This window comes from Drosophila rhopaloa, unplaced genomic scaffold (genome assembly GCF_018152115.1).
Source record: "Drosophila rhopaloa isolate 14029-0021.01 unplaced genomic scaffold, ASM1815211v1 contig_163, whole genome shotgun sequence".
In the NCBI taxonomy this organism is placed as follows: domain Eukaryota; kingdom Metazoa; phylum Arthropoda; class Insecta; order Diptera; family Drosophilidae; genus Drosophila; species Drosophila rhopaloa.
The window spans coordinates 11,339,653-11,353,436 of record NW_025335043.1 but is presented as its reverse complement, the minus strand read 5'-3'; the positions used below and the strand labels follow the sequence as shown (position 1 = coordinate 11,353,436).

The following is a 13,784-nucleotide window of genomic DNA, read 5'->3' as shown; positions in this document are numbered from 1 at the left end:
GATAAATTTGTAACGAATTACCAATCAATTGACCAACGAAACAAACAAACCAAACCGAAGCCAGACTTTTGGGTGGAGAGACCGCAAAAGAGGTCTGGGCTGCCGCCTTGTAAAACGATTTGGATTTGGAATTGGAATTGAAATTGCAATGCAACTAAAACAAAAACAATTTAAATATAATGGAACCACAACGACTCGGTCTCCGGGGGACTCTGTGAATAATTCAGCAAGAGCAGAGGCAGAGGCAGAGGCAGCAGCAGCAGAACCAGCAGAAGCGACTGCAAATTAAATCAAATAGTTATATCATGCGAGTAAATCGCTGTGGATATCGCACATACGCCCCGTTGACCGCAGACTCGAGTCGCAGCTACTTACACGCCGCGCTCATCGCTCCGGGCATCAGTACGCGCCCAGTGCTCAGCCGCAGCAGATCGTGAATGTGAACGGACATATATATACGCATATATATATATAGTGTGCATCCCGATGTCTGGGAGATAGGGCCGAAAAGCACACAAATATTTGCACATCCCAAAGGGGGAAAAAGAGACTTCCTGTCCGAATTAAATTCCCCGTACACGTGCTGCATCGTCTGTGGCCGGGATCTGAAAGCAAAAACTCCGTCACCGACTACGTCTCCGCTTTTTGTGCTCGAACTCCAATCAGGAGCCGTTTCGTCTAGTTTTTCCGTACTTTTTGCTCCGGTCCCACCACTTCCTCGCCATGCATTCGCCGGCAGCCAAAGTGTCGGGCTACGTCGTCCTGATGATTGTGCAAATAATCTTCCTGGTTCTATTCTGGCTGTTCGTGCGTTACGAAAAGACCGCGCTGCCCCGGGCAATCGACGCCGAAGACGCTGGATCAGCAAACGAACACGTTTCCAAATATCCGCGTGAGTAGCAGGGATTTGCCCCCATCCTTTGGGAATTTCTCAAAAAAATGCTCAATTTTTTAGTGTAGCACTTTTTTTAATGTTCTTAAATATTCCGCAGATTGCTTAGGCCCAGATGCTTATCTATCCTTGTTTTCTTATATTATTGATAATTTTTATACATAATTTTTAAATTTTCAACAGAAGAAGGTTTCTTTCATATCCTAAAATTTGTTTCCTAGTCGAACTTTTTGACGTGCCCCTTATGTGCGAAAAATACGCAAGATTTTTATTAATATTTAGAGTATTTATTTTCTTATTATGATGACTAAGCTAACAAATATATATAGCATAGAAAAATACTTTAAACACGCCAAACTTTTTACAACCTTCAGATTTCAATGTGCGAAAAAATTTGTTGACAAAACTGTTTTTTATAGGCCATACATTTCAAGTATTCTTCTTTTGTTTAATTAGCCCGCCTTGGCTAATAGACCACTAAATTTAAATATTCTCGGCAAAACTCAAATGTTCTAACTAATCCAATTACTATTTATTTACAACTTTAGTCGAGCTATCATTTTATTGTTTGTATTTTTGCAATATTTTTCTGTTGGTTAATTAGCCCGCTTTGTCTAATAAAAGTCAGTAAAACTAAATATGCATGGAAACAGCACAAACATTTCATACTGACAAATTGAATAAAAACGTTATTGTATTTGTTTGAGAATTAATTTACGTAGCACCCCCCAAAAAGTTCAACAATTGTGTGCGAAAACTAGTTATATATTTGTATTCACCCCTCTAAAATAATAGCAAACGTGCAAAAATATCATTTTTAGTACTTGTACGTACTTTCATTATTTCCATATTATTGTAGCTTTTGTTTGTTTTTGTGCAAAAATTGACACTGCAATTTATCCCTCCTGGCAAATGCACATCTTTAAATAGTCAATTTGAACAGCGACTTTATATAAATAAATAAATATCATGAGGCTTATTATTAGATTTGCTCTTTAAAATTAACCGCAAATGTGCGAAAGTTTTTCGTTTCGGATCTATTTTTATTTGTCGAGTTTTTTGAAGCCTTTTGTTCTTTTGATGAATTAGGCACGTAGGGCTAATAAAAGGTACTAAACATGAGAAGACTTGGCAACAGCTTAACTTTTTCATAGCCCATATATAAATATCTTTTTTGGGAGCTGACTCACAGAATTGATATGAAGCGCTGATAAATTGAGAGCTTTTTAATTCATTAAAAACAAGAAAGAAAAGCTAACTTCGGGCGGAGCCGAAGTTGATATACCCTTGCAGAATATTCTGTAAATTATATTCTCCAAAATTATTCATATGATGCAATCTTAATACTCATAAAAAATCCCAACTTCCTAACTTTAAAAACACCAAAGTTATGGCATTTCCAATCGTTCAGTTATATGGCAGCTATAGGATATAGTCGGCCGATCCTTATGAAATTTGATAGGTTGGATTGATTGGTTAAAAATAGAACCCATAGAAAATCCCAACTTCCTAACTTAACAAAAACCAAAGTTGTGGCATTTCCGATCAATCAGTTATATGATGGCTATAGGATATAGTCGGCCGATCCTTATGAAATTTGGTAGTTCGGATTGATAGGCCAAATATAACACCCATAGAAAATCCCAACTTCCTAACTTCACAAACACCAAAGTTATGGCATTTCCGATCAATCAGTTATATGGCAGCTATAGGATATAGTCGGCCGATCTTTATGAAATTTGGTAGGTCGGATTGATTGGCCAAATATAAAACCCATATAAAATTCCAACTTCCTAACTTAACAAACAGCAGAGTTATGGCATTTCCGATCAATCAGTTATATGGCAGCTATAGGATATAGTCGGCCGATCCCGGCCGTTCCGACTTATATACTGCGTGCAAAGGAAAGAAGGGTGTGTGCAAAGTTTCAATTCGATACCTTTAAAACTGAGAGACTAGTTCGCGTAGAAACAGACAGACGGACAGACAGACGGACAGACGGACAGACGGACAGACGGACAGACGGACAGACGGACAGACGGACAGACGGACATGGCTATATCAACTCAGGAGGTGATCCTGATCAAGAATATATATACTTTATAGGGTCGGAGATGTCTCCTTCACTGCGTTGCACACTTTTGACCAAAATTATAATACCCTCTGCAAGGGTATAAAAACTGTTTGATCTTAGGCCGTTTCAATGTTTATGAATTAATAGTGAATAGATAAGATCAGACTATAAAAATAAATAACTCAGAAATGTCTAAGCCAATTGAGAATTGTATACTCAAATTGTCGACCATTTTATCCAATTGAAATTTATATATTTCATTGATAACCAAGTAATTAAACTAGTACTAGCACCATAAAGCGAAGTTCTATGCTTAATGGTCGAAAACAATTAAAAGGACACCAAGTTGAAGCTCTAAATCAAAGCCCACATAAAGCCATTACCCATGCCGCCCCAGCATATAGATGTAAACTCTAGTCCTGCTCTATTTCGGGGGAATGCGAAGAAGTCAGGACGAGGAGCAGGACCTGCATTGTTTGCCAAGTGTTGGCGGGTCATAAATAAATGAAGTTCTTTTTCGCACAGTCTCCGCAGTTTTTTTGGGTCCCGTGGCACCAATTCCATTAATTACTTCTGCCACTAGAATACAAGTCCCGTGGACGGGGTACATAGTGCCGAACCGAACCGAAACGAACTGAACTGAACGGAGCCGAACAATGGGACACACACGCGCACAAATGAATAATTAAAGTCATTAATTTCAATTTATGCAAATGCGTCTGTAAACAACTTGTTGCAATTCATAATAAATAAATTAAACCGTATTTCACACTAATTGCACCCGCGCGGGCACACATACGCACACGGGGGGTGTGTGTGTAAAGGGGGGCAGATTGGTGGGTTGGGTGGCAACATGGCCGTCTTGGTGCCCTGGTGACATCAATCTCAATGCAATTGACTTTTGGCAGCAGACAATTGGGCGGTTAATTGAAACGACTTGGCTCTGTTAATTGGCATCCCAACTGGCCAAGACCATCCTCCTCCTCCACTCCCTTGCCGGACTAACCCTCTTGTTTCCCCCGCAGAATTCCAGGACATCCAGGTGATGATCTTCATTGGCTTCGGCTTCCTGATGACCTTCCTGCGGAAGTACGGATACAGTGCCACCGGATTCACCCTGTTCATGGCCGCACTCGTGGTACAGTGGGCCGTCTTGATGAAGGGATTCCTGCACATGGAGGGCGGCAAGATCAGGTGAGCTCCTTGCCCCGATTTCAATTTATTAATTGCTCGGTTTCGAGTCTAGAGCGAAACTGACAGCCAACAAAGCAAATAAGTTTGCAATGCTAAATGAAGAAAGATAGCCCCAAGCTGAAAATGAATTCAAGCAATTACTTTAAATGAAGAAGTCAACCTGCAAAAGGTGGAGAGTTTGGGTGAAGTCTTCTACTTATGCTAAGTGAAAAGGGCAACAAAACCCAAGTCAAACGGCAAACAAAAGGACGAGCGACTGTAAAAAAAACTGACAGTGAACTGTACTGAAAGAAAATAAAGTTATTACTAAAAAAGTAATAGTAAAAAAAAATGGTGTAAAATATTTACAAAGTTTCAATACTAATTTAAATGGATTGTATTCGGTAAACATAAAAAAATCTAAAAATACTTAGAATATAATTATTAATATTTTAAGAACTTTATATTTTTTTTGCAGAGAAAACATTGTATTTATTTTTTATAATTGCTTTATAATTTTTCTTGCCGAATTTGTACATCTTTTTTTTGCTGTGTAGAAATATAAACTGCCTGGAAGTGCTTTGAAATGTATTCCATTTCATTTGGCGGCCATTTCTTGCTTGAGATGTCGCCATTTTTTATGAGACAGAGGGCGTGTCACCTGTCGCACTTCCTGTTCATCGTTTCCTTTCCCTCTTGCTCCCACAGCCTCTCCCTGGAGAACATCATTGATGCGGATATTGCCGCAGCCGTGCCCCTGATTAGCATGGGCGCCCTGTTGGGCAGGACCACGCCCATCCAACTCCTGTGCATGTCCGTCTTCGAGGTGGCTCTTTTCGCGGCCAACGAGTATCTGGCCCTGCATGTTTTCAGTGTGAGTAGCAGAAGTAATTTACTGAAATGTGTATAGTATTCATTTAACTCAAATATAAACATGTGATACAACTCATCAAAAAGTGAATATATATTTAATATTTGCCTAAAATCTGCTCATGAATATAGGTTAAAACAGGTTGTGGAAAATGTGTCATACATATGCAAAGCAAATAATAATACATTTTACAATATAGAGATAAATTTATGCAGTGCAGGAAGTTATAAAAATAAACAGATAATTTCCATAAACTTAATCAGAACGATTTTAAAATAAGCGTGTAAGTTGAACACTTTTTGTATGCCTTGATTGGCATAATTTGAAGCCGAAATTACCTTTAATTTTGTATATATTAATTACGTTTGTTTTAGAATATTGAAAGGTCCACTTTTTTCGTTTACACTCCATACAGATATTAATTAAAATTTTGGACATGAATGCAATTTTATATTTTGCAGGCTTTTTGTGTTATATATACTATATAATACTATTAGCAATACAGTTTTGATGGCCTAAAATTATTAAGCCTGTTATTTAGTTTTGTTCGCTATATTTCTAAAAACTAGTTTTGATGTATGCAAACATTTTCCTAAAAATACATTATTTTTGTCTAAACTAATTAAGAAATTAATTTCTTTGGCAGATCTGCGACTGTGGCGGTTCCATCACCGTTCACGCATTTGGCGCCTATTTCGGACTGGCAGTGGCTCTGATGTTGAGGCCCGCCAGCGACCAAAATGAGGCGGGAAAGCTCGAGGGCGCCAGCTACACCTCGGACATCTTCGCCATGATCGGCACCACCTTCCTGTGGGTGTACTGGCCCAGCTTCAACTCGGTGCTGGCCGATGGAGCCGGCGGCGAGCGGGCCATTTTGAACACGTTCCTGTCATTAGCCGCGGCAACAGGTGAGTCACGTGCCCCGGCAATTAGCCGGCTCAAGTGGAGGGCAGCTGGGGGACATTCCATCGCCCATCGTCCATCCTCCATCGCCCATCTCCCTTCTCCCGTCATCTTTCTCCCTGCATATCTTCCGGCCATCTTCGCCCACTAGCACATATCTTCACGCTCGACCGGGTCATTCTCCTCGGGCTGCTCAGTCTTCTCAGGCCTTGTTAATTATAATGTTGGCGGGCCTATTAGCACGGTTCCCGATGAAATTGAAAAGGCTCGCAGGCAGCTTCTTGCTCAAACCAAAAAGCCCTTTCAGAGTCCTTGTGCATGCGACTCACAAACTAATTAAATGTCAAATAGTTTCGTTAACACATTTGAAAATTTATTTTGAGCACGTAGCGCACATAAAAACGTACCAGCCTGTCCGGCATTTGCTTAGTCCTTGGTCCGAAGGTGGGTGGGTCAGTAGTCAGCAGTCAGTGGACTCTGGCAAATCCCAATCCCAATCCCGATCCCAGCCAGGTCCAGTCTGTCCAGTACAGGCACATACGTATAGAAAATGTGCTAAAAGCAGGGGCAGCAGCCCGGGGTCGTTCTTTGCCTTGGTTGACTCGCTCGGTTAATGTAAATAACAAAACACAAATTAAATGTATACAAAGGACGCCCGGCAACAGCAACAACAGCAACAACAACAGGCGTAATAATAGTAGGGCCAGCAGCTGAGATAAGCCAGGTTGGAATGGGCGCCACTTGGCTAACTGTGGCCGGTCTAGCCCGGTTTCTGCTCCGGCTATCCTAACCATGGCATTAAAGCCCTCACGTTACGGCGGCGGAGGTAACACCTAACAAGGCACATGAGTTAGCAGCCACTGGGCGAAACTGCAGAACGTATATCCGAAAACGAAAATACCCTATACTATTCATTCAAAGTAACACAGAAAATACTACTAAAGCATAAAATAATTTGTTGTTTATATTGAAAAGTTATTAAATATCAATATTCGGTTTTCAGCCACTTTGAATAAACACAAATATTTCTCATGAAATCATAACTATTTTCGTTCTTCATATAATTAGGATTTTTTTTGTCCAATCAATATATTACAACCTATATTTTTGAGTTCATTTCAAAGTAACATTATAATAATTAATTAAAATATTTAAAAATATTTTTATATGAACTAATAAAAGCACAGAGACTTTCTTTTGTTTGCACACATTAAACCCGTCGTTATTTGTTATAATTTCCGAATAAAATACTTTGTTTGTATAAATAGTCGAGTAAAATTATTTATTTCATGCCAGCATTTAAACCAAATATTCCCACAGTGGTTATTAAATGTATTGCAAACTTAAAAATTCTGTTACCAAAGTTTATTGGCTTTTAATGTTGACCAAAGAACTCTTCACTGTGAATTTTTTTCATTTTTAATTGCTCGAATGGAAAGCAAGCACAAAAAGTATAAATAAATCATATTGGATATTTTCAGAGTACCACTTGATATTATTCCATATTGCATTTTTGCCAAAAATTTCTTGGCTCTTTGTGGAAGTACTTTTCCAGAGTACATCTTAATTTGAGTTAAAAATTCTTGTCTCAATAAAGTGCATATTCAAATTTAGTTGCAATTCATATCCGACCAGAGGAAACTTAATCAACGAATTCCAATCTGTGTGGCAGAATGGGATGACCCATCCCATAAATAGACATCCTAGAGTATCCTTTTCGAGTGATGGAGGGGGGGAAAGTGGGAGGCTGGGCTGGCATTTTATGCGGAAGGATGTGCGATTAGTTGAGTCAACGTGGGGCTCCGACCATTGCAGTGGCCTACAGCCCATCGCCTCCTCCCAACGTGTCCTTGTCCATTCAGTGGCCGGTTGCTTGGCTCACTGGTTGTTGCTTTAATTAAACTAAAGCCGGGGTTCAGTTCAATGCTGAAATTAGAGGCGGTCTGGTGGGTGTGGCCCACGGTCCCATGTCGTCCATGCGGGCGGACATGCATGGCCTGGCCAGCAGGATTGGTTTTGGGGAAGAGCAGGAGGGGATCGGATCAGACGACGCCATTTGGTGTCCGAATGCGGCGCCAACGGCAAAAATACGCCCCAGTTGTTGTTTTCACACCAGGCACAAAATGAGCCGGAACGCCGTTTGGACCTTCTCCTCGAAAAGCACTGAGAAAAATATAAATTACTTACTAGTTTAATTAAGTAGCTTTGGACCAAGTAAAGTAAAAATAAAATTACTTACTTATGCAACTTAAACCATTATTGTTTGGGGTATTACGTTTAACAATGGAATTGCCATTAATAATTAGTTTTTTGGAAAAAACACGAAGGCAATAAAAACTTTACGATTTTATTTTATACAAATAAACCACAATACTTAAATAGAAACTAATCATTTAGAACCATAATAAATATAAAATGGTTATGTTATGTTATGGTTATGTTAAATGACATTTTATGAAGCTAATTATGGCTGGCAAATCAAGATCAATTTAAAATTAATTACAATACCAATAATCAGAGCTCGGAAAATAAAAAGCCATTATTTTATTCAATTTTTTTAGATAGTCGTTATAATAATAAGTGGTAATTTTATATTTTCAGCAAAATAGATATCATAAACATACATCTGTAAATCAAAAGCTGAATTAATTTATTTTCTCCTGTGTGCTTTGGGTTTAGGACTTTAGTCTGGTCAGTTGGGTGTGTTTTTTGGGGTGGAGAGAAGGAGGGGAAGGAAGCTGCCCGCATTGGCCAACAACGCTAAGCACAAAACACATTTTACAGTCGCAAGTGACACCATTGGCGTTAATTTAAATTGTTTAATGTTCGAGCAGGAGAAAGCAAAAGCAAAGGCAAAAACAACAGCACCGGCAGCTGATGTCCTGAATCTCGGATGCCGTTGGCTTGGCTTTGGTTTAGTCCTCCGGCAGGACGAGGACCGGCTGTAAAAAAGCTGTTTAATTGATTTTTAAGCCAGAATTTGCTGTTCTCGTTGTTTTGCGTCGCCCGGACAACGTCAAAAGCTGTTTTGAAATTGTTGCGGTTGCCGCTGCTGCCCCCTCAAACTGTCCCTGTCGGTTGAGATTTGCCTTACTTATTTGCAGTGGCCAACCGACGCCTGGCCCCAACTAATTTATGCAAATTATTATGGCTGCAACATATGCTCCGCCATAAAATGGAGATTTTTAAGTATTTAGTGTTATTCAGCCGAGATTTATGCTGGCTGCCGGTCATAAACTTGTTGTGCTGTGACCAGCACCAGAAAAGCGGCAAGGCGACAAAGCACTGGGGGCCAGCCGGAAAACCCGGGAAATCCGAAGGGATCTTTCCACTGTCGTGTTTACATTTTTATTAGTTTTGTGTTTATTGCAAAAGTGCGGTTCAGTTGTTGTTGTCGTTGTTGCTGGGTGTGTCATTCCTGCTGCTCGAGTGATTAGCGATAGCTGCTTGTTGGTCTTAGTAAACATAGAATGGACGGTTTATAAATGCAAACGATTTAATCCTGCAACTAAGTTTGCTTTCTAGTGAGACAGAAAGTGAGTAAATAGCGATGGAAACGAAGACTTTGTTGGTCAACACTTCGTATACGTGATTTTTCTGTTTAACAGAGAACATAACAGAGAATTTTATCTTGCAATTATAAAAAAAGTCTTACTAAGGTAACTATAAATGAGTAAATAGCAATGGAAACAAAGATTTTTCTGGTCAGCACGTTGTATACGTGATTTTTCTGCTTAACAGAAATTCATAATTTCACAGAAGATTTTATGTTACAATTATAAATAGACAGTTTTGCTGAGGTAGGTTAATGAAACTATAAGTACTAGTTTTTGCCAATACATCTCCAAAAGCAGCATTATTTTTAAAATCATTTAAAGCTGTTTATATATATAATAAATATATAGTGATACTAATTACACGTTTTAATTGAAAAATTTTATATTTTATATTTTGTTAGTTGAGACTTTAGTTACCAAAATATTGACGACTCCTTAAACCCGAATTATTTCCCAGTTAAGTTCTTAAACAACTCTCTATTCATGCCACATTTTTAACTGCCACCCCGCACCACCTTTCCGCACTCTAATGAACTAACCAGAGACTCATTCAAAAATGCATTAAAATCATGTAATTAAGCCCGGCCATCCAGGGTGCATTCGAAATCCGTTCGCTGCATTCAGACCGCCCTCGCCAACCATAAATGTGAGCCGCAGCCTCCCTTTTTCGCGTTTTTTAGCCGCGCTCCTTTCTGGGCCATCATGCTAACTCCGCTTCGCTGATATTTTGCAGTGACCACCTTCGTCGTATCCGCGCTTGTCAGCCACGAGAATAAATTGGACATGGTGCACGTGCAGAACTCGACCCTCGCCGGCGGAGTGGCCGTGGGCACGGTGTGCAACTTGCTGCTGGGCGCCCACGGCGCTGTCTTAATTGGCATTATCGCCGGCACGGTCTCGGTGCTCGGCTATCGCTATTTAACCGTAAGTTTGGCAACCTGAAACTGAACGCACATACAAAAAAAAAGGGGTTCCCTCCATACAAATATAAGCCCGCTATTCAAATCGCGCACCTGGAACACAGAACTAGCTAGTCGTGGCTTCGCTTTAATTAGTGCGCCTAGGAAAAATGCTACGCTAATGAGTAAAGTTTGTTGCCCGCCGGTCTGCCGCAGCCGGACTTTATGCCGCACTCCGGGTTTCCCGGTTTCCCGGATTCCCGGATTCCGCCGGACCTCCATTTGCATTACGACCACACAGCAACCAAATCCGTGATGTTCCCGCTCGCTGGAGCAGTAAATAAATTTGCACTTTTCAAATGACACACTGACTCCCTGCCATGTTTCACTTTTATTTAATTTAATGCTGGTACTGGCCATTAATTATTTCAAATTTACAAAATACATCTCTTGGCGCAGCATGTTGAAAGTTTAAGCAAAATTTATTGCTTTTACTATTGAAATTGCTTAAGATATAGTTTTGGAGGTTTCTACTTAAAGTGAATTATTACCTATAAATCAAATAGGATTTTATTAATAACTTTTCTATTAAATCTCGAAATCTTACAAAATATAATATTTATTTGATTGGCAAAGCTTTTAATATTTGTTTACCGAATGTTGGTTAACATTTACTTAAAAAAATTTTTGGTAGATAAGTCCCTTTAACAAATTTGCATTGTAAATCCTCCTTACATTAATCTTTATTTAGTTTCAAACTTATGGTACATTTAAATATATTAAATCTTTTATACAAATGTGAAATTTACTCCTTATCTTTATATAAGCCGATTATAATATTTAATCCTTGTGGCAGCCCTGGATGACGGCCAATCTGAGGCTGCACGACACCTGTGGAGTGCACAACCTGCACGGAATGCCGGCTTTGATTTCGGCCATTGCCTCTGCCATTTACGCCTCGATGGCCTCCGTGGGCGAGTACCAATCCGAGCTGAAGGACATTTTCCCGGCGATGGTGGGCACCAACGGAACCGAGACCAAAATCATGGGCGTAAGTATCCATATCCATCTGTTGCATTGGAGGGTTCTCTAATCTTCTGGACTTTTTTTTCCGCAGGGTCTGGGCAGGAATGCAACTTCGCAGGCTGGATACCAATTGTTTGGCATTGCTGTTACCCTGCTCATTGCCATCGGCGGCGGTATTTTGACAGGTTTGTATGAAACATATTTTAGAGTACTAGAAACAAGACTTTTTTATAAAACCCTGTTGAAATAATAGTCAAATGTGTCATTCGGTATACAATTTAAAAACGATTGGCATTCACAGCTTAAACATTTTATTTTAAGCCAATTCTTAGATATTACAAAAATAATTATTTATTTTTAATTCGAATTTTCTCAGGGGCCGTGTTGAAGTACACCAACTTCCGGAACCTGAAGAAGGACGAACACCACCAGGACGAGCACTATTGGGAGGTGCCGGCTGCCGAGAACAAGGAGGAATAGTTAAGTGTTGTGCCTGCCTGATTGATTACAGTCGACGCGTTTCTAATGTGCCTTGTCTAACTACTTACGACTACTTTATTATTATATTTACATTATTTTATTGTTCGAAATGCACGCGTTGCCATTGTGCCTGCCCTCATCCAGCAAAAGTTTGCCAAAATGTTTGCCATTTCCGTTTGCCTTGCTTTGCATTCGCATTTCGCTGATTTGATTTGCCGCCTTTTTTGCAGTGAACTAGAAAAAGTTGACGAGCTTCTGCTGTAAGCCAAATAAGCCAATGCCAAGCCAAAAAACAACCAAGCAAATGCAACAGCAGCAGCCATGAGCCATGGGGAGCAACCCAGGACAATAGGGTCCTCCGGCCAATCCCTTTGTTGTCCTTGCCTGCTTCGCTTAATTTTTGTAGACATTTGTCGCATTTAATTAAAAACTCCAACAATTTACACATTTAATTAGCGTCGAGCACAGAAAAGCAGTAAATGCACAGCAAACAAAAAAAAAAGTATTAGCAATAAAAATATTTTAAATGTGACACTCTTCTTAACTCCCTCTGTATATTTCGCATGCCGGTCGCAATTTTTAATGGAATTAAAATCATACACATAAAATCCAACAACGAACGCTGGCGCAAAAAGTTTAAATATGCTCGCCAAACTTTTGGATGACGACGCCGCCAACTCGAATTCCCAGTCTGCCGCCAACTTTAATTGGCGCCCATTTCTGTTGCGCAACTGGAATGCAATTGTCCCCGCCAACAATTTGTATGTGCGCGGAGCACTGCACTAGGAGCCGCTAATTAAGTGGCCCAGGACAAAGTGCCTGGCTAATTAGCCGACTTTTGGCCAAGACACCGCGATCCCATCCGATCCGATCCGGTCAGCTTGGCTTTCTCAGGTTTTCCCGGACAGCTTTTTTTCTGGCCAGCTCAGCCGGCGATTAGCGCACCTGGCGCCGAAGGCCAGTAATCGCCGGACAAAGGCGAAACCAGGAATAATGTCTTTCAAACGACTCCCAGTCGCTTCGGACCGGCGATAAGCTGGCGGCCAACTACTTAAGTTGGCTTTGTCACCCCACACAGACGCACAAACAAAGCCCCAAAGGCAAACAATTACCGGCGAAAGTTCAACAAGTTTCAATAAAAATTGTCAGTCAACGTCTTGGTTTTGCTGGGCTTGGGACCTAACTCATTTACAAAGATAAAGATAAGCCATTAAGATTGTACAGATGTCGGGATGGTTCCCGATTTTAGTTTCACAAGTTTAATTTTGCCGAAATATAAATAAAGCTATCTAAAATATGAATTCATAAAATGCGCCTCAATAATTTTGTTTGGTATTTTAAAAGTGTATGTAAGTATATTTATTTATTGTATCCACCAATCATTATTATTCATTATTTTGAGCCAAAGTGGGGCTATTAATTGAGTGCAAATGACTCACATAATTTTTTCCAGCTAGATAAAACGACCATTCATTATATTTTTTAAACGATTTATTGTGTTATAAATACTTCCTCTTTGTATTCATTATAGAAAAGGTTTTAAATAAACTGAAAACATATAGGAAAAAATTGCAGTCAACTTTTTGGCCTATATCAAAAACATTAAAAAATTCAATAAATACTAAATCCAGAACATTCCTATAGTTCACCGAAAATCAATGACATTTTATGACTGTCTATAAAAGTTTCCAACAGCAATAAAGAGCGATTTTCCAGTGAGAAATTTTCGATATAAAATTCTCATAATTGGGTTTCTCATTTCGAACTGCCGAAAGTATCTGCCCCTCAGATCTGTGACGGCCAGTAAATACGGTTCAAGCCTACTGTTGTGAGGACTAAGCGGCCTAAAGTTCCACGACGACAAGGCCGACTAGTCAAATGAGTGGCCAGAGCGGCTGCTTCTGTCTGA

At 39.8% G+C, this 13,784-nt stretch overlaps 1 protein-coding gene across 2 annotated transcripts; it reads left to right on the top strand.

The window, feature by feature from the left end:
* Window positions 1-353: 353 nt before the first annotated feature.
* On the top strand, window positions 354-13,176 carry LOC108041425 (ammonium transporter Rh type A). 2 transcript variants are annotated; one of them, XM_044457702.1, is made up of 9 exons: window positions 354-892; window positions 3,992-4,160; window positions 4,848-5,013; window positions 5,657-5,918; window positions 10,204-10,394; window positions 11,226-11,420; window positions 11,487-11,580; window positions 11,772-11,874; window positions 12,511-13,176. In XM_044457702.1, exons 1-9 carry the CDS (start codon window positions 724-726, stop codon window positions 12,659-12,661), a joined length of 1,500 nt encoding a protein of 499 aa, XP_044313637.1. In that variant the 5' UTR covers window positions 354-723; the 3' UTR covers window positions 12,662-13,176. The 2 variants fall into 2 exon arrangements, with proteins under 2 accessions (XP_044313637.1, XP_044313636.1); XM_044457701.1 differs by lacking the exon at window positions 12,511-13,176 and adding an exon at window positions 12,106-12,407 and having other exon boundaries at window positions 355-892.
* The last annotated feature ends 608 nt before the right edge of the window (window positions 13,177-13,784 follow it).

What these genes read in the sequence shown, in the direction of transcription:
- LOC108041425 (XM_044457702.1), top strand. Translation starts at nt 724, where the DNA reads ATGCATTCGCCGGCAGCCAAAGTGTCGGGCTACGTCGTCCTGATGATT. An exon ending in CGGCGGCGGTATTTTGACAG is followed by an intron (nt 11,581 to 11,771) that starts GTTTGTATGAAA and finishes GAATTTTCTCAG; the next exon opens with GGGCCGTGTTGAAGTACACC. An exon ending in GCCGAGAACAAGGAGGAATA is followed by an intron (nt 11,875 to 12,510) that starts GTTAAGTGTTGT and finishes TGGCGCAAAAAG; the next exon opens with TTTAAATATGCTCGCCAAAC.